General features: G+C 32.2%; 1 protein-coding gene across 10 annotated transcripts in view; it reads left to right on the top strand.

Moving 5' to 3' along the window:
* Window positions 1-21,880, top strand: part of OXR1 (oxidation resistance 1) — a 452,205-nt gene that overhangs the window by 376,758 nt on the left and 53,567 nt on the right. For 7 of the 10 annotated variants that reach the window (XM_082364281.1, XM_082364285.1, XM_082364291.1 and 4 more), the window contains 4 exons: window positions 2,545-2,652; window positions 4,086-4,199; window positions 11,487-11,639; window positions 19,193-19,377. In XM_082364281.1, coding sequence (XP_082220407.1) covers window positions 2,545-2,652; window positions 4,086-4,199; window positions 11,487-11,639; window positions 19,193-19,377 — 560 coding nt within the window. The remainder of the gene's footprint in view (window positions 1-2,544; window positions 2,653-4,085; window positions 4,200-11,486; window positions 11,640-19,192; window positions 19,378-21,880) is intronic. The other 3 variants (XM_082364287.1, XM_082364289.1, XM_082364292.1) reach the window with 1 other exon arrangement.

Below are 21,880 nucleotides of genomic sequence, written 5' to 3'. Positions count from 1 at the left end.
TTTCTAATTATTAAACCTGGTGGCTTTTTCTTTGTTGTTGCATAACACTCACTGTTCCTTCTTTCTGGTTTTACTTTCCTTCTCAGTGTTCTTTAATGTATCTTTCAGTGAGGATCTGTGAATGGATAATCAGGCAGTGTCTGAAAAGTCTTCATTGCACCCTCATTCCTGGTAGTTGAGCTGCCTATAGATTATTAGGTTAACAGTTATTTTCTGTCAACACTTTGAATGTAGTTACCTATTATCTTATGCCCTTCTGTTGCCTTTTTATTTTTGTTCATTTCTAGGCAGTCTTCTTTTTTTAGATTGTTTTTTGAAGTTTCCTTCTTGTCCTTACAGTTCTGTAGTGCCACTGTGATAAATCTAGATTCAGACAAATTTTTATCTTACTTATTGTGTTTCTTCACTCTAAGGAATCATGCCATTCGTAAATTCTGGAAAATTGTCAGCCATTATTTCTTTGATTATATACTCCCTTTCTCAATTTGTTCTTGAAACTAATTGTACTACATTTTGCTATCATTATGCTTCATTGCCCTGTTCTTGCTAACATTTTGACTGTATCTTACACCTCTTTCACTGGTTGTTCTGCTCTTGTTGATTCCAAATGTGAGTGGTTCCTTGTATCTTTTCACTTTCCCATTTACATTCTGCAACTTGGAGAGCTTAAGAACTTTACTATATGAAGTAAGACCCAAACTTTTTTCTATTTCTACCTTTCTAGATGCTTACATTTCCTACCACCACTTCATATTTAACAAATTATAGCAAACCTTTTACCAATTTTTTCTTCATCCTTGCCCAATGCTTTATTTTCTTGTTTCCATTTTCCTTCAATCTGTTGTTCATCCAGGTTGGAATTTTTTAGCATCAGTTGATCATTAATGTTTGCACCTCTGACATAGTACAATTACTGCTATATTACAACCTCATTCAATCCATTCCTGTTTTCTCTTGAGTCTTATCTGAAAATCTTATACCTTTATCTCTTTCTTTACATTTGTATTACCTTAAAGATGATCTGCTGCTTTAGTATTACATTGGTTTTTCTGCATCCATTCTCTTGCCTCATTAATCATATAGACCTGTAGCCACTAATCTAAGATGCCACTCGGACATGTAACTTCCTTGCTTCATATTGGTGTTTTTATTACTTTCATTACCACAACTGATAGGATCACTGTGAAGATGAAATGTGTGTTAATTAATATGAAATTTGTAAACTTCCAGATGTTTCTGCAAAGTAAAATTGGTTTATAGAGAGCTTTTACATACATTATCTCAATAAGGTAGGTGACATACCATCTCATTTCATAGATGAGAAAGTTTGCATGGGAGAAGAGAGCAGAGCTAGATTATTAGTCGGTGTCTTTGGCATCAATTTGGTTTTACAAAACCATTAAAGAAAAAATATATATTTATTGGTGTTTTTTTTTTTTACCCCCACATACATATCTACTTTTCCTGATTTTCGAAGTCTTTTACAGTCTAATTCAAAATGCCCTTTCAATCTCATCCTTTTTTGAGATTTGGCTCGACTTACCTTCCTAAAATCCTGAATTCATGAGTGTACCCTGGATGGTTTAGGAGGAAGAGATAGTATCCCACAAATGTGTTTTGTTGTTTTCTGTCTCCTGATATGTCAGTTCTATTCTCTTCACTTTGAATGTTCTTCCCTTCTCTCTACTCAAATTCCTACCCCTTCTTCAAGATAGCTTTAAATCTTTTCCATAAAGTCTTTCTTGGACAATTTGGAGCAAATATGTTGCTCTGTCTGCTCAGAGCTTCTGTTGCATTTGTTATTTCACTTAAATTGCTCTTCATCTTTTATATAACCTTTTTTGTCTTTCTTATTTTCTAACTAGATTGTAAATACCTTATGCACTAAAACCACTTCGTTGGACTTCATCATTCTCTACAGAGCTCTCATAATGCTTTATGTATAGAGAACTCTAAAGGAACACGTTGACTGATCAAATGACTTTTTCTTTCAGGATAATTGACAATTAAATCCCATGATTTAAGATTTCTATAAATATGATCATTAATATATACTGATTCAAAAACATATTCCTCAGCTTTGGTTCAAATATATTTTCTAATTTATCCATTTAAATGGCAGATTATGTAAAGATCATTAGAAACAGCACTTTAAGTTTAATACAGGCATACTTTGCTAACGTAAAATTAGTTTCTAGAAGTTACATATGTTGTACAAACTATTTATATTGTTTTAAAATCTTTGTAAAATAAAAATCACTTGTTTGTGTTTTGGAAATTATATTTTGTATTTTGAAATTGCTTGAAGTAGAGGCCTACATGTAATTGTGATGTATTATGATAAAGCATATACTCTGTATCATAATAGGTTGAGATCAGTTGCTAACAAACACAAAATTTGTCAAGTTATCCTATCTCTAAAGATGGAAATACCACTTATTAGTCAAATGTAAAATTGGTCCATAGACATATTAATGATCATTAAACTTCATCGTTTAGTTTTTCTGTTTTAACAGATTAATTTTTTTTTTTTCTCTTAAACAGGTTGAATCAAGGGATTCTTTGAATAGTATAGCCCTGAAATTTGATACAACGCCCAACGAACTTGTTCAGTTAAATAAGTTATTCTCCCGAGCAGTTGTTACTGGACAGGTATCTTTTTTTTAATGCATTGATGGTTAGAAGCATCAGTTGTAAGACAGAAAGTATCCATTGCAATATAGTTAACTTAAGAAGAGTAATTTTATGCATACTTTGAACAAATCACATTGGTTCTAGAAGAGAAAATTAAATGTCACTTATATCCATGTGAATTTTTCTTAATACATATTGAAAATAACTGTTGTCTTTTCAAATATAGTTTTAAAGAGCTTTAAAAAATATTCAAAGCAGTACATGTACCTGATAAAAAATTCAAACTTTTTTAAAGATAGTTTATCTCAGACTCAGTTTCCTTTTTCCAGAAGCAACCACAGTTACCAATATGTATCCCCTTCCAAAAATATTCTAGCCTTTCTTTCTTCTTTTAAAAAAAAAATAATGTTGATTCTGGAAAAATGTTCTATTTAAACATAACTCAATCTCAAACTTTTTCATGTATGTAAAGTATTGCACTCTATTAATATATAGGCATGCCTTGGAAATATTGTGGATTTGGTTCCAGACCACTGCAGTAAAGCAGATATCACAATAAAGCGAGTCATAGAATTATTTGGTTTCCTAGTGTGTATAAAAGTTATATTTACACTACACTGTGGTCTGCTAAGTGTGCAATAGCATTATGTCTAAAAAAAGTACATGCCTTAATTTAAACCTTAATTTAAAAGTACTTTATTGCTAAAAAATGGTAACCATCATCTGAGTTTTCAGAGAGTCATAATCTTTTTGCAGCAGTCACTGATCACAGATCACTATAACAAATATAATAATAATGAAAAGTTTGAAATGTTGGAAGAATCACCAAAATGTAACCCAGAGACAGGAAGTGAGCAAATGCAGTTGAAAAATGGCACTGATAGACTTGCTTGACACAGGGTTGCCACAATCTTTCAGTTTGTAAAAAACGCAATATCTGCGAAGTCCAGTAAGGTGACACAGTAAAACGAGGTGTGCCTGTGTTATGGTTTAACCAAGCACAGTAAGCTTTAGACTTTCTACTTTTTTGCTATTGTAAACATTGCTCTAGGAAACACTCTTGTTTGTTTCTCTTTTTCTTTATATGCACGTATATCTATAAAGTCAAGTCCTAGAAGTAAAATAGCTCAGTTAAAGGATATGCGCATTTTAAATTGTGCTGGCTGTTGACAAATTGTCCTTTAAGAGGAACACCCATAATTTATAAGAATTATTGTTTCCCTTCACTATTGCCCACAGTTTGTGTTATCAAACTTCTCTAAATTAAATTTAAATATCTTTTTTAAAATTTTGTTACAGTTATTTCGGTAATAAACATTCTTTTAATCTGAAGGTTTTAATTTTTAAAATTTATTTCTGAAGGTCATTGTTAATGGTGCTTGCTTAGAGAATACCATCTGATTATTAATATTTTAGTTTGACTAAATCTTTATATGAATATTTTCTTCCAGGTTTTATATGTTCCTGATCCTGAATATGTCTCCAGTGTTGAGAGCTCCCCGTCTCTAAGCCCCATAAGTCCTCTGTCACCAACATCATCCGAGGCTGAACTTGATAAGACCACTGTAAGTTTCCCTTCTTTTCAAAGCTATCAAGAAATGTCACTGTATTTGTATATATCATCATTTTTTTAATCCTACTTTGCCTATGGCTTGAACGAAATTTTACCTTTTTAGTTTGTTAATTAAATTTGTAAATCCCGGTTTTTAAAGTGAAACATTCTTATTAAATCAGACAGCTTAAATTGATTACTGTTGTTGGTAGTAGTAATCCAAAGATATTCATCAGCCCTTTTATAAATATCATATAATAATTTAACTAAGAAAGGAATTTTACTTACCAAACATGAGTGTATCATGATAGGAAGTCCATGTCCAATTTGATTTTTATTTGAGTTTCTGTGAATGTTTATATAATACTTAAAACTCTTGAGTTCATTTTTGGCACACTTTAAAAAAATAATTTATGGGGACTTCCCTGGCAGTCCAGTGGTTAAGACTTCGCACTTCCACTGCAGGGGGCGTGGGTTCGATCCCTGGTCGGGGAACTAAGATCCCACATGCTGCACGGCACTGCCAAAAAAAAAAAAAAAAAAAAAGAAAAGAAAAAAATTTATTATCTTAGTTGTTCTTCAGAATATTAATTCGGAGTAACTAATAGTATATTAATTTATCTAGCATTTTAAAGGAATAGATGTTCTATATGTTACATTTTACAAATGAATTCCAAGGAAGAAAACTTCATTTAATAATTTTGATTAAAATCCCTCTGACAGGAATTATGTTTTTTGTGCCTTTCCTGTGTAAATTAATACTAATCATAATTTCCCATTTTCATAATGACCTAATGATTATGTTTACATGTAAAAGGTTATTTCTCCATTAACTGGCTAGACTCCTGTGGGAGATTCTTCTGTGTTGCTATGCTGATTGTAGGAGACATCCTTTTCTCTGCCTCAATTTGCACTCAAAGTTTAGGATACCAAATGGCATACTGGTAACAAAACACAAATTATTAATGTTAATTTGCCTATAAATTATTAGGAATTATTAGTTTCTAAGCTCTAGTATTACACTAGTTCCACTTCTCTCATGGAGTAAAGGACATGATATTATTAGTAACTATTTGTCTCCTTGCCTAGGGACTTTTTTCTGTGTGTTTGTGGTGAGAGAGAGAGGGAGGGAGGGAGAAATGGGGTCTTTTTCAAATGTTTTATTTGTTGGCTATCTTATAAAAATGACAACTACTTTAGAATACAGCTACGTGAAAGTAATATATTACATTTATTCTCATCATCGACGAAAATGGAAGTCAGTGTCTAATGATACTGGACCAAACGATTACTGGACCTTTTTGAACATGGCCATGCCATTTTCCCATGGGACTTAACAAAGAGATATATTCATAAGGGGCAATGACAAAGGAGAGCAGTGTAGCCTTCGGTTAATTTAGCTTGTGTTCCATACCCTAAAGCAAAATTGTGAAAAGCTAGACTACTTACCTGAATTAGGATTCCAACGCAGATAGTCTGAGTCCAGAGCCCATGTTTTTTTACTAGCACTTTATAGCTGGAAATTGATAGCTCAGAAACTACTATTGATCAGTAAATAATTGGATCCAACCCAAAAAGATAAGTAATATTCAATCATTGTGAGTATAGTAAAACCTGTCACTTTTGCACTATCATCATTTTGTAAAATTTTTTTAATGTAACATTCTTTTGTAAATATAAAAACCTTTTTTGTTTGTTTACCTCCTTTGATTTCTCCTCTCTGCATCTTAAATGTATTTATTATGCTAATGCCATTTTAAGCTAGAACTACTAGTGTGATATATTTAGGATGGAATTCAGAGGAAAAAATATTTAAAATAAATAATATGGAAAAGTGAAATGGTTTTAAATAGTTTTTAATTTCTGCTTATGTTACTATACTCCACTGAAAGATGGGATAGCAGATAGTTGTATTCTCTTTAATATAAAACACTCTTTAGTATACTCTAATAAATGTAAAAGATAATAAGAAAAGTAGAGTACTTATAATGTGGTAAGAAAATATAATTTTGAAATTATATTTCATGGTAATAAGAAAATATAATTTTGAAAAAAATACTACTAAGAGATTCTATGGAAGGCCTAGAAGGCCTTACAGGAGAAAATCTATAAAGCATTAATAGAGTTTAGGCACATTAAAAGCTTCTTTTAAAGCATAGGCAATTATTCTGCTACAGTTACTATTCACATTTAAAAAGTACTTACTATGCATTTATTAATGAGGAAACTAAGGCATAGAGAGAATGAGTAATTTACACAAGATCACATACTTAATGAGTGGTAGAGCTGAGATTTAAACCCTGACAGTCTACATTCAGGTTTTGTGTTATATTCTTAACCACTTTTTGAACTAATTTATGAAAGGGTAAGGATTAACAGTACAGATTCTCTGTGACTGAGACATACAATCTAAAATTAAAATATATGTGTGCCAAATTGTAGAAACTAGAAAGTTTGTAGTAAAGAGCTATGTGGAAGTAATGTAGCAAATTTTTGCTTACCAAAGCAAAAATAAAACTAAAGCAGATAATCGGAAGTATTGCTTAAAATGATTAAAAGGTGAACAAAAGCATTGCTTTTTTTTTTTTTTCAATATTTAAGATTCTCTGGACTTTTTAATATGTTGTTCTTCTGTTTATGTAACTTAAAAAATTATTATTTGCCTGTATTAGTTTCCTAGGATTACAAAATGGGTGGTTTAAATCAGAAACTTACCTCACAGTTCTGGAGGCTAGATGTCTGGAATCAAGATTTTGGCAAGCACCTTGTGGGGGAGGATCCTTCTTTGCCTCTTCTATCATCTGGTGTTTGCCCACAATCCTTGTCATTCCTTGTCCTGTTGGACAGATTACTCCAGTTTCTGCCTTTGTAGTCACATGGCTGTCTTCTCCTTGTGTGTTTGTGTCTTCACATAGTGGTCTCCTCTTCAGATAAGGAAACCAGTTAAATTGGATTAAGGGTCCACTCTACTCCTCCTGTGTGACTTCAGCTTAACTCACTTCATCTGTGAAAAGCTGATTTCCAAATAAGATCGCATTCTGAGGTAGGGGGTTAGGACTTCAGCATATCTTCTTGGGTGACACAGTGAAGTCATAACATTGCCTTTTATAAAATTTCAAGAGAACCACATTGTTTAGTCAGGGAACTTTAGAAGATTTTCTAGCTCTAGTCAAATAGGATTTTTTTAAAAAAGACATTCAGTGACTATTCTCTTCACATATAGATAAGATAATATATAAAAGAGTGATGTTAATTTCTTACAGGGTTTTGGGGATCTTGAGAATATTTGTGAAATCTAATAAAATAAACCTCCCTCTATTTTAATCATACTAATCACATAATTCATTGACATCCTGAACTTATATACCTGAAAACAGACATTAAAGTAATAGCACACATGCAAGAAGTTAAAAAAATTTTAGTTAGAAATATCAATATAGTTTGAAGAGATTAAATATAGCATATGCTTCAAAAATTGTTCTCACATATGCCATCCTTAAACTAGTCACAAACATGCCTCTCCCCTCTTTCCCTTCCTCCTTACTTCCACCTCCTCTCTCTCTCTGTGTATGTTATATATTTAAACTTAAATTTAAAATCACTAAAATATATAATATATAAAATATATTTTATCTGATACAATATATAAATTATAATTTTAAATTTCATGCTTTTAAACCTAAATTTTCGTATGTAAGTATATATACTTTATTATATAATAAACATAAGCTTATATATTATATATTATATTAAAATAAAGTTAACCAACTATAAATGCCGTATGTATAAATAACACATGAATTATATGTTACCTGTATATTGTATAATATAATTTAGCTTTGGTGCTTTTAAACTTAAATACCGGCAGTTTATTAGGGAATTATAATTTTTTAATATGTACGTTTTAAATGATGGTGCTATAATTATACCTTAGTCTTACATTCTTAGAACAAAATTTTATATTTGAAATATGTGAAAACATAGAACTTCATAGTAGGACTTTGTATTTATATAGATTTTAGGAAAACATTTCTTTATATAGAAGAAATCTATATTTGTAACATCACAAATAAATAGTTATATTACTGGGTGAGAGTTTTCTTCTAGATTCTGAAAGCAAGCATTGTTCTCAGAATTTAAAAATTGATCCTTCTTTGCTTTTTAACCTGGTTACTAAAAAGCTCAGTGTCAGATCCAAAACTCCAAGTACAACACTTAAAATTGCATTTTATTTTTTCTTCACTCTGATATTTTTATTTGTATTGTATTTTATTCTGTATGTTTGTTTTAAGATCCTCAAATTCTTAAGAAGTGGAGTTTAAATAAATTCTGAGAGTGATAGTTAAACATAACAATTTATAGGAAGTAAATGGTACCCATCATATTTATTGGATTGAGTGAAGAAACATAGTATGCATTGCTTTAAAAATAAACATTTTCTTTTAGATTATATATTATATATGTTGTACGAAATAAATATAAATGTTGGTATTTCTGTGCCTGTATGGTTTTTCCTCCTCAAATTTTGTATGCCTTACCTACATGTTACCAGAGAACATTTCTACATATTTTCAATCACTAAAGAACAAAAACTCCATAAAACCAAGGCAACATGGGAAAAGGAGAGTTTGGAGTTGTTAATTAGCTTATGGTAATGATTTATAATAATACTCTACAAATTATATTATATAATATTTAATCATATTGTACAAAAAAGATGACCATAAGTCAACCTTTTTGGGTCACTTGTCATAGCATTACTTCCTTTTGCACATTTGAACAATTGAGGTGACAATTGAGGCTTGGTAAATAAATGTTTATAATCCTGTATTTTTAAGGACCTTTCCATCCCTAGTGGCTAAAACAAAATTGCACAAAGAAGCTTCAGAAAGCACTCAAATAAGCTTATTCAAATCACCTTATTAAGAAACAGAATCTGTAAATTCACAGAGGTACAGAGATACTGATACTTTGGATCATGTACATGTATGTAAGTTAAAATGAGGTCTGATTATGATTTCTCTGAACAACTTTGATCCCTTTTAAAGAAATACTCTTTTGTGCTATAGTTTGAGCATTCGTTAAGCTAATCTCATGTATTATTTTTAATAGGATTACTTTGACAAGTTGGGATTGCTATTGATACTGAGTTGTAGAATTTGAGACTTTGAGGGAACCTCAGAGATCATGTTGTTCTGTGAGGTATATCTTTAAGGAAAATATTTGACAATGTACCTTGATACAGTTTCTGTGAATAATATGGTTATTTAGTAGATACTGTCGTCACCTGATTTGGGAGTAACTGAATAGTCATAGACAAAATTTGTGTATTGCTTTGTGCCAGCTTGCAGGGGGCCCTCTGATGGCTCTGTATTGGCTTTTTTTCCCCCTCTGCACGCAATCTTTTAGAAGAATGTTTGAAATGGAAAGCATATAGTAGTGCAGTTAAGCTCACTAGTTCATGTGTTGGCAACATGGGTTTTCTTCTCAGGTTCATCTTACTCATTGGGCAAGTTACTGAATTTGGCCAAGCATACGTTTCCTTAAAAATTAAGGTAATAGTATATACCTTATGAGTGATTTGAAAATGAAATGGTCTTTATAATATACTTAAATATAAAGGTATTCATAAATATCAATTAATATTATTATTAATGTCCCTTATTTAATTATCTGTGCTAAATGAATTTATATATGATGTAAAACTCTTAGATACAGTAACTGCCAGAGACAACAGGATGAATGTAAAGTTATTAGTTTGCATCACAAAATGAAAAGATTGATAATAATGCTATAACAGTGTCATGTAGCTGTTAAAATATAATTCCATTTTAGGTTTTTTAAAAATATAACTGTATTAAATGTAGCTGTTTTGCAGTGTTCTGAACTGGTCTACCTTCAAAAAATGTCTGTTGAGTATCTGCCCAAGTGCTTGGGATTCAGCCCTATATTTTAGGAAGGGTATATGAAATTTAGAAAGGAAGTCTAAAAATTCTGTCCTATATAGGACAGAATTTAAGGAATTAGATCCATTTATTAGAGTAGAAAAAGTTATGTTAAAATTTGATAGTTCTTTTCAAGTATCTCAAAGTCTGTGAGACTGAAGAGGAAGCAGTCTAGTTTATTATTACAGAAGGCCAAATCATAACTATTAGGTGTTAATTACAAAGTGGCAGATTTTAGTTCAAAGCTCTGAAGAACCTTGCTACTATGAAAACTATTATATAAGGCATTGTGCATTTACTTATAAGGTATGAAATGCCTCTGTGGAGGTATTTAAAACAAAGATTAAAAGGCATCTGTCTAACCTTCCTACATTTGTACAGAATATTGAACTTTGGGAAAACTATGAGTTCTGTGAACTTGGCTAGAAAAAATTTTAAGTGAAATCTAACATTTTTAAAGATTAAGAATATAAGCAGCAAACTATAGAAAAGCACCAGGGATACCTGTGACTTTGTCCCCAATAGAACTGACATATTTTCAAATCAATTTAGAGTTGTTGTAGATATCACAGAATGTTGTTTATGGCCATGTACTTCAAAATTATCGTTATGAGTCATCACTAGATCTTGTTATTTAATGTATTAATAAAGAAGCATATATATCTATAAATAAATATATCTCTGATTAAAAAGTGTTTTGATAATTGTTTCAATATAATTGTTTTTCTTTGTAATTCTGTATTTATTTTGAGTATTCAAAAAAAAAAACATTCTGAAAAGGAGGTCTATAGGCTTCACTGTGGGAATGGTCCATGGCATCAAAAAAGTTAAGAATCTATGATCTAACTAATTAATACTTTGTAAAATGGTACTGATAAATTCTTTATAGCTTGAGATTTTAACAGGCTCTTCAGTGAATGGATTCTGCTGAATTCCTAGGTTTCACAGACAAGCACTCACCTTTTCTCTGCTCCCAGCACCTGAGGGATATATTAAATGATCAGGACCAGTGATTTGATTCAGGAGCAACTGAATGTGTATGTGTGTGTGTACATACACACACACACACACACACACACACACATATATATATTATAACCAGTATATATATATTCCCATTAAAAAAGTAATTGAAAATTTAAGTTTAAGCTGTATTAGAGATCTTTACCAAATGTAAAAGAAGTGACATTCTTTCCCATATTTTTTTACATAAAAACGTTTTGAGCTGATCTACAGAATGTGATGAGAAGGAAAAACACTTACTGGGGAGAGCTATTCATTTGCATTTAACAATGTGCTTAGTTTTATTTAGTTCTCTGAAGTGTCTTTATCTTTTTTTTTTTTTTTTTTTAAAGAATCCTGATGTAGTCCACCCGAAAGAAGAAACTCTCTCATCTGCTTTTACTGGTATTCGACCTGCACGAGTTGTATCTTCAACTTCTGAGGAGGAAGAAGCATTTACTGAGAAATTTCTTAAAATTAATTGCAGATATATTACCAGTGGCAAGGTAATGGATAAAACTTTAGAAAAAACTTTTAATCATTTTTTATTTATTACTAAAATATGACAGTTTTGCATTTACATTTTTGTCATCAGCATCAGCACATGATGATCAATTTAAAATAATCTTGTGAAATAGGCAGTCCTATTCCTTCTTCACAGGAAAAAAAAAAAAAAAACTTTCAGAAAAGGTTAATGAGTCCAGGGTTTCTCTATCCTGGCTAGAATTCAAACCCAGTTTGAATCTGTGTTTTATCTACCACACGTTGCTGCTTTTCTAAAGCAGAGAACTTCTAGTCTGCAAAGGGAATTATAGTAAAGTACAATAGTGTTCAAAATAAACTCCACGTGTTGCTAAGAAAGTAATTATAGTATGATACCCACTTGAGAAGTCACACGTGAGAACCATTTCTTTATAGTCATAATTCATAAATTATGGGTATTTGAAATAGGTGTTTAGTGCTATAAATTTCCCCCTATGTACTGTTTTAACTGAATCCACAGTCTTGATATGTTGTATTTTCATTTTCATTCAGTTCATAATACTTTCTCTTTATTTCTTTTTTGGCCCATGGAATATTTAGAAGTTTCTTAGTTTCCAAATATTTGGTGTTTTTCAAGATATCTTTCTGTTACTGATTTCTAATGTTTTTCCATGTGGTTAGAGAACATACTACTATTTGTAGGCTTAACGTTTTATGGTGCAGAATGTGGTATATCTTGACACATGTTACATGTGTACTTGGAAAGAATGGGTATTCTGCTGTTGTTGCGAGAAATAGTTTATAAATGTCAATTAAATCAAGTTGAGTGTTACTGTTGATTTTCTGTCTTTTTGTTCTATCAATTATTGACAGAAGGATGTTGAAATACCTCTATAATTGTGGATTTGTCTATTTCCCCTTCTAGTTCTATCAGTTTTTTTGTGTGTATTTTGAAACTCTGTGGTTAGGTATAAAAATGTTTTGGATTCTTATATTGTCTTGATGAATTGATTTGTCTAATTATGAAAGACTATTGTGGTAAAACTCTTTGCTATGAAATCTGCTTTGATGGATACAAATGTAGTCACGTAGCTTCTGGTCAGTTAGTGTTAACTTGATTTATCTCTTCCATTTTTTTACTTTTAGACTGTGTCTTATACTTAAAGTGGGTTTCCATAGTTTACATCAGAACTCACTCTTTGTGTCATACATTCTGTGGGTTTTGAGAAATGTATGATGACATGTATCCACCATTACAGTATCATGCAAAATAGTTGCATTGCCTCCCAAATCTTCTGTGCTCTGTCTGTTCATCCATCCCTTCCTCTGGACCCCTGGAAACTACTGATCTTTTTGCTGTCTCCATAGTTTTGCCTTTTACAGAGTGTCATGCAGTTAGAATCATAAAGTATGATTGAATGATTTCAGAGTGGTTTCTTTCACTTAGCAATATGCATTTAAGAGCCTTCCATATCTTTCATGGCTTGACAGCTCATTTGTTTTTATCGCTGTGGGTGTGCAGTACAACAGTTTATCCATTCACCTACTGAAGGGCATCTTGGTTGCTTCCAAGTTTGGACACTTATGAAGATAGCTGCTATAAACATTAATATTGCAGGTTTTGTATAAGTTTTTATTTCCTTTGGTTGAATACTAAGGCATGTGATTGTTAGATCGTGTGCTAAGACTGTGTTTAGCTCTGTCGGAAACTTCCAACCTGCCTTCCAAAAGTGGCTGTTATTCTCCATTCCTGCTGGCAGTGACTGAGAGCTGCTGTTGCTCCACATCCTCACCAGCATTCACCGTGGTCAGTGTTTTAGATTTTAGTTACGCTTATTGGTCTTTAGTGGTAGGTAACTCATTTAATTTACATTTCCCTAATGACTTATGATACTGAGCATCTTTTCATTTGCTTATTTGCTATTCGTATAGCTTTGGTATTTTCTTTAATTTTTAAAGATATTTTCACAGGGCATAGAATTTTAGGTTGACAGGGTTTTCTTTTCCTTTCAGAACTTTAAAGATGTTTCTTTCAAATCTCTACTGTTTTCTGGCTTGCACTGTTTCTGAAGAGAAGTCTTCTATTATTTTTGTATTTGGTGTGCTGTATAAAATATATTTTTTTCTTTGTTTGCATTTAAGATGATGTCTTTATCACTGATTTTGAGCAAGTTATTTTTTTTAATTTTATTGTTATTATTTTTTTACATATACATTCTTTTTAAAATTCTTTTCCCATTTAGGTTATTACAGAATATTGAGCAGAGTTCCCTGTAGTATACAGTGTTGGTTATCTATTTTAAATATAGTAGTGTGTACAGATCACTCCCAAACTCCCAGTCTATCCCTCCCTCCCCACCTTTCCCCGCTGGTAACCATAAGTTTGTTCTCTATGTCTGTGAGTCTGTTTCTGTTTTGTAAATAAGTTCATTTGTATGTTTTGTTTTTTTTTTTTAGATTCCGCATATAAGCAATATATATTTGTCTTTCTCTGTCTGACTTACTTCACTTAGTATTGATAATCTCCAGGTCCATCCATGTTGCTGCAGACAGCATTATTTCATTCTTTTTAATGGCTGAGTAATATTCCATTGTATATATGTACCACATCTTCTTTAACCGTTCATCTGTTGATGCACATTTAGGTTGCTTCCATGTCTTGGCTGTTGTAAACAGTGCTGCAGTGATCATTGGGGTGCTGCATGTATCTTTTCAAACCATGTTTTTCTCCAGATATATGCCCAGTAGTGGGATTGCCAGATCATATAGTAGCTCTGTTTTTACTTTTTTAAGGAACCTCCATACTGTTCTCCATAGTGCCAATTTACATTCCCACCAACAGTGTAGGAGGGTTCCCTTTTCTCCACACCCTCTCCAGCATTTACTGTTTGTAGATTTTTTTGATGATGGCCATTCTGACTGGTGTGAGGAGATATCTCACTGTAGTTTTGATTTGCATTTCTTTAATAATTAACGATGTTGAGCATCTTTTTCATGTGCCTTTGGCTATCTCTATGTCTTCTTTGGAGAAATGTCTGTTTAGGTCTTCTGCCCATTTTTTTTTTTTTTTTTTTTTTTTTTTTTTTCTGCCCATTTTTTGATTGGGTTGTTTGTTTTTCTGATATTGTTGAGCAGTTTAATTATGATGTGCCTTGGTGTGTGTTTCATATTTGTTTTACTTGAGGTTCGTTCAGCTTCTTGGATCTGTAGGTTTATAGTTTTCATCGAATTTGGAAAAATTTTGGCCATATCTCTTCAAATGTTTTTTCTCCCCCATTATCTCCTCTTCTTTGGAAACTCCAGTTATGCGTATTTTAGGTTGCTTGATGTTGTGCTTCATAGCTTACTGATACTCTGCTCTTTTTTTCCTCTCTCTCCATTTTGGACAATTTCAATTGCTGTATCTTTAAGTTCAGTAATTTATTTTTCTGCCAAATCTAATCTGGTATTCTATCCAGTGTATTTTTCCCCTCTAAGTTTAAACTGGGTCGCTTATGTCTTCCATGTCCCTACTTACCACACAAAATCTTTCTTCTATATTCTTGAATATATGGACTATAGTTAAAATAATTGTTTTAATGTCTTTTTCTACCAATTCTTTTCTCTCTTCCACTTTTGGGTTTGTTTCAGTTAATTGATTTTTGTTATTGCTGTGAGCCATATTTTCCTGTTTGTTTGCATGCCTAGTAATTTTTAATTGGATACCAGATATTATGGATTTTTATCTTGTTGGGTGTTGGATATTTTTGTATTTCTATACATATTCTTGCGCATTTTTCTGTGACACGGTTGTTTCTTGGAAACAGCTTCATCCTGTCATGGCTTGCTTTTAAGTTTTGTCAGGCATGACCAGAGCAGCTTTTAAGCCTTTAACTAGTTTTCCCCTTACTGAGACAATACCCTTCTGAATATTGAGGTGCTGTAAATTACAAGGGTTTTTGCTCTGGTTGGTGAGAACACAAGCTATTTCTGACTCTGTGGACTCTAGGGATTGTTTTCTCAGCTTCTTTTGAGTGCTTTTTTTCTCATCCTTGGATAGTTGCTTTCACACAGGTGGCAATCAGTCCTCAGCTGGAACCTTGGAAAAGGATCCTCTGTAGATCTCCAAAGCTTTCTCAGCAGGGAGTGTTCTCTCCTTTCCTGTCTCTGTCTGTGGCCAGGAGACTCCACCCAGTGTGCTGGGGCATTTGTAGATCTCATCTTATTTGTTTCCCCTTATTCAGCATTATAGTATCGGAAAAGAGTTATTTCATGTATTTTATGTGTTTTAGTAGCTTTAGGCAGAATTAGTTCTTGGCTAGAAGCAAAATTTTAGTTGGAAGTATTTGAATAACAATTTTGTTTAAGAATCAAAGAAAAGATAAAGTCATTGGCAGGGTTAGGAATGGCTTGCACTGGTGTCCTTGGAACATAATCTCTTATAAGAAAGTAATCAGGAAAAGATGCTTTCTCATACAAGTCATCTTCTTTCTTCTTCTTACAGGTTGATTGTAGTAAAGATTATATAAAATTATGGAAATTTATCAACAATTATTGTAATGGTTAAATTCCTGTGGACTTAAGACTGAAAAAAAAAATCAGTACAAGCTTTTATTTCTCCTGGGATGAGTTCCCAAATCATAGTCTTCTATCTTTTAGTATTTACAGAAATATTGTAATGTAAGTGGTATCTTTTCTTTCAGAAATAGACTTTATTTTCTAATAGAAGTAATTCCTTCTTGGAAGATTAGTCAAGTAATTGCACATAAAAAATTGGAAGTTACTAATACTAAAGGGAAGTAGGTGCTTAAAGTTTCTGAAGGTCATGTGGATTAAGATATGCTAATTGGAAATCTCTTACTTACAGTATGCTCTTGCTCCTGAAAATATGTCTACATTTATGAAACAGTATTTAAAAAGAATGAAATGGTAATGGTTTAGTATGAGTTTATGATTTCAGACTTGATCTTGGCCAAAGGAATTTGAGAGGCTACTTTCTGAAGAGATTTTTGTGAATTTTGTGTTGTAATGTTTCTCATGGCTGTCTCTTTTGATTTATGGAGGCACCTGACATCTCACAGAATACCTCAAAGAGCTCCAGCTAAAGGCAGAGGGAAAGAAGCTTGAAGAATATATCAGTGCATCCTTCAATAGTAGCAAATAAGGGCGAATTCCTGGAATGTAACATTAGCAGATTGATCATTCCAGTGTTAAGCTATAGGGCTTCAAGCCCCTTGTAATCCAAGTAGCAGAAGTACGGTTTTGAGAGGCTTTTCAAATGGTTTCTATAATTACACTACTAAGATTATAGTATTCATGTGTATAGTGAATTAAAGTATTACTATTACACTGGGCCTTTTCTATAATACCTAGTAATCATTGTCTTTAATGAAAATCCTCTAAAGCAAAAGATGTAGTGTTATGCCAGTGAACCAAATATTATATCATCATTTAAAACTAATGCTCAGATGAAATTTATAAAATCAAGAATGACCAGAAGTCTTTCAGAGAACCTGAAGTTTGCTTTCCTTAATCCTTACTGATTGGTTTCATTTCTCATATAACTTGCTTGTAGACATGGTGAGATAGAGGAAGGTATTAAAGATTGGAAATCTTTCAGCTTTTTTATATTGTATATACTCTACTCTTGATTATTTATTTCTTGGATTATCCCTGGCAGTGTAAATGTCCCTGCAACATATTTTATCATCACTCATTGATTTGAGTTGGCATGTGATCCAGGAATACATAATGTACATGAATCTGTTTAAAATATTGATCAAGGGGTGGGATAGGGAGGGTGGGAGGGAAACACAAAAGGGAGGGGGTATGGGGATATATGTATACATATAGCTGATTCACTTTGTTATACAGCAGAAACTCACACAACGTTGTAAAGCAATTATACTCCAATAAAGATGTTAAAAAATAATAAAATAAAATATTGATCAAAAGATGATTAGGCTGTGGTTTACATAAAGTTCCTCCTTATTTAGGAGGTCCATGGTCTGAACTAAAAGAAATGCTAGTCAGAGTTTGAAATTGATTCCCTTTCCCCCACCAAAATGCACACACACACGTATTCTTCTCTCCAGTATTTCATGCAGTTACTGTAAATAATAAGCGTATTTTATAATCTCGAACATTGGCAATAACTTTTTTTCATTTGTGATTGGGTGACCATTTTTAGTAGGATTTTTTTTTTATTTTTTTTGTTTCTAAAGTTAGTGTCTGTCATAACTTAAGTTTTACATTCTTAAAGTTAAATCAGATAAATTCACAGAGCTGAATATGGACTTGGAAGGAGGGTGTGATACCAAATCAAGCAAGATTTAAGTTTTTCTATTGATAGCTTCAGAAAAAAAAGACAACTTTGAAGTAATTATTTGGTTTAGTTTTAGAATTCTGTCTGGCTCTTTATTTTTATTCTTACAGGATGTAGTGGAATGGGAGTTTGAAAATGGGATTAAGAAAAAATGTATACATAACTGAATCACTTTACTGTACAGCAAAAATTAACACAACATTGTAAATTAACTATACTTCAATAAAAATAAATAAATAGGATTAAGGAATATTTGGTACTTGAGTTGAAGTGATTATTGTTTGTAACTCAGATGTGAAGATATTATAGTAAAAAGCATGGACTGCTTGGATTTTGGATCTTGGTCCTGCCACTTATTAGTTAGCTGTGTTATTTAGGACAAATTGCCTAGCCTCTCTCAATTTTAATTTCCCCACCTGTATTCTCATCTCAGAGCTATAATTGAACAATAATATATATAAATGAACAATAATATATATAAAGCATGGTACATACAAAGCATTCAAGAAACATTAGCTAATAGTAGTGGGATCAGCTTCTTACGTACTTCAGTTTGCTCATTTGTAAGATGAGAGGGTTGGACTCTTTATATTTGTATCACTATTTGTATAAATATATTTAAAATTTCATAGCTTTTCATGATAAAATAATTACTGTATGCCTTAGAAGTAATCTAATCTACCTAATTTTACAGATGAAGAAACAACCCCAGAGGCTTTGCTTGTCAGAGGTCACATAACTAGGCAGTAGCAGAATCGAGTGAAATAGAGATTTTTTTTTTTTAAAGATATTTTAAACAGATTATACAATTTTCCTTTTATAATGGATTGAGTTATCAGCACATTATTTATTAAACCTGCAGTGTGTGCATGAAACGATTTGATACCTGTAGTGACGGAAGAACACAGGAGACTGTATGCAAGTTAATGTAAAACATGGCTCATGCCTTGAAGGACTTTACAATCCTTCTTATATTACTGAAGTTATCTTGCTGATATAACTCAGCATTTTACTGAGGCTGCAAATTTTAATTCCTGACTTGATTGATTGAGGGTGAATATGATATTCTTTGTATTTTGCCTCTGCTAACAAGGAGAATTTACTGGGAAAATTTGAGTGTTATTAAAAACATTTTCATGAGAATGCCATAGTGCTTGACTATACTACTTTTATATGTGGTAGGTGGCCTAACGTCGGAAATAAAAATATCTAGAATAATTTTTGAAAATTTAAACTTTGAAGATTAAACACTATTTTCTTTTTTCATCTTAGGGCACAGTCAGTGGTGTGTTGCTAGTTACACCAAATAATATAATGTTTGATCCACATAAAACTGACCCCTTGGTTCAAGAGAATGGCTGTGAGGAATATGGCATCATGTGTCCAATGGAAGAGGTGATGTCAGCTGCAATGTACAAAGAAATTTTCGATAGCAAAATAAAGGAATCCTTACCCATGTAAGAGTGATATTTATACTCTTTGCAATTTTATTTCATCTAGATAGTTGACCCTGGTCTAATAACTCTGAAGTATTTTTTAATAGTTTTTTTATAGCTGCTTTTCATTTTATCATTAATGAAACAGAAATATATGTAGTATTGAAAAGATTATTCTTACTGCACTAGAATAGTTAAGAATTGTTTTAGGTTTATATTTGTATATTTGGTCAGAGAACCTGATATTTAAAAGTAACCTATAGTACTCATTTAATTCAATGTTTACCAGCCCATTTTATTCAGGTAAATTCAAATTATTTTTATTAGTAATTTAAGGTAATATAAGTAATCAAGGGTAGCTTTCAAATTTTCCTTAGAAGAGCCTGAAGAGTTGGGTGTGGGATTTGGGGGAGGTCACGTGAGCAAAGACCTGACATTAATAAAGCCAGCGCAGCTTTGTCTTTTATTGATTTATATGTTTGCACCCTTCTCTCAGAACAGTATAAAATACAGGGAAGAAGGCCCACAGATTGCACAAATTTAAAGAGTTAACCTTGGAATATACTGGTTAGGGAATTTGTGTGTTTCAGGTAACATAGATGTGAGGCTACAGGTCAGCATAGCCTTTGAAAGTAATGTGTTTAACTAAAGGAATAACAGAGAGAAAAGGGAAGGATAAGAAATAAAAGGAGAAGAAAATAAAAGACAGGTATACAAACAAAGGAAGGGAAGGACAAAAGAAGAAAATTGATGTGTAATAGAAAAGAACTCCCCCATTCCTCCATACATGACTTTGTGAACAGTTTAAAAACTGGCTTCACTTCAACTGATACTGAGATTTCTATCCCTATAATAGCCCACAGGGATGATAATGGTTGTTTTAAAATTAACCCCTGTGAGACAGAACTACTTACAAAGGAGACGGAGAGCAAATTATTTTTGTTTCTGAGGCAGACTACATGAGTTGTTAGAATACCTATGGTAGAATAAAATCTTTTATATAAACAGTCTCCATTGTAACGGCCCCCCAGTAGATACTGTTTTGGCTTGGGCTCATCCTTAGAGGTGCAGATTATTCCTAGGATTGCCTCTATGTTAGCTATTTAATATATCATCATCCAAAATCAGTCTCAGCAAATAAAGATTATTGTGGCAGGTGGAGGGGTAAGACAAAGGTGAAGGAGTGAAGGATTAGATTAAAAGAGAAACAAGAAGATTATATGTATGTATATGTTGCCAGTCATTGGTGAGATCCATTTTATCTTGCCCTGCTTTTCCATTTGTATTAGGATACTTTGGGATTCTGTTATGCTGAATGATCCATAACTATTCTATACAGATGCTATAGGGCCCTTCCTCTTGTAAATCACTGTTTTATCATTCACAACGTCACCTGGAAAGACCATCTATTTGATCCAAACCTTTAAAAAAGTTACTCCAAAAGAAATATCTTTCATTGCTGCCTTATGAATTGATTAAAAACAATATTTGGCAACAACTCAGATAATGTCATGTATGGTAAAAATGAGGTGTAAGATTTGATTGGTTTTCTTCTGTCTTACACTGCTTGGGAAGTTAATCGCAAAGGTATTGTTCAGGAACTATATTGAGCAATAGCAGCATCATTGACATAAAAAAATAAGGTTGCAGCACGTATCTAAATCTATATACTGTTAGGTTTACTTAACTTTATCTCATACCTAAGGGTCTTATTAAATCTACAGGTACAGTTTCTCAAAACTTTTGCCAAGTTCCAAGACCCTATATATGCAGTTTTAGGGGCTCACCAGTAGATGACACTATTACACATTTAATAGCACAGATTAGATGCTTACATACATTTCTTAAGGTGAATCAGTCAGTACAAGGGAAGCAGAGGTAGGGACTGGACTTCAACTAATTAATACTTTTTTAAAAATAAATTTTACCTATCCTGTGCACAATGAAAATTATGCATATCATTATAAAAAATATCGAGTACTAGAATAAGAGGAAAAGAGTGACCCAACTTCACCATCCAGAGGTAGCCAATAAATTGTGCGTCGGCTTACTTCCAGTCTTTCCTATTCTCAGACTTGCATAAATGTTAATACTTTTTCCACTAAGAACTCATGCAATTTCCGTTTATCAGAAACTACTTTTAGCCATCATTTTGAATTGCAGACTTGTATTTCATATAGCGTTTACACTGTCTCCTTCCAGAACTTAAACTGTCTAACCATTGAACATTAGTGCTTGCATATACAAATGCCATTAAACATGGAAATCTAGAAGTAATGATGAACCATTCAGCTAACTAATATCTAACCTCTAAGCACTTTTGCCTCAGTTCTTTTCAGGTTGGTTTTTAGCTTTGCATTTGAGTCATTTATTTTAGTTTAATTTCTATTTAAATGTAAATAAGCACTGTGTGTGTGTGTGTGTGTGTGTGTGTGTGTGTAATATCAGTCAGTGTATTTTTATTTTATTAAAACATTTAAAATTTTAATCAAAATTTTATTTGCATATTTCATCAGTGAATAAA

The sequence above is a fragment of the Balaenoptera borealis genome (genome assembly GCF_965194805.1).
Source record: "Balaenoptera borealis genome assembly, chromosome: 17".
Lineage (NCBI taxonomy): Eukaryota > Metazoa > Chordata > Mammalia > Artiodactyla > Balaenopteridae > Balaenoptera > Balaenoptera borealis.
Note: the sequence above shows the minus strand (reverse complement) of the source record. Positions and strands in the feature narration are given on the sequence as shown.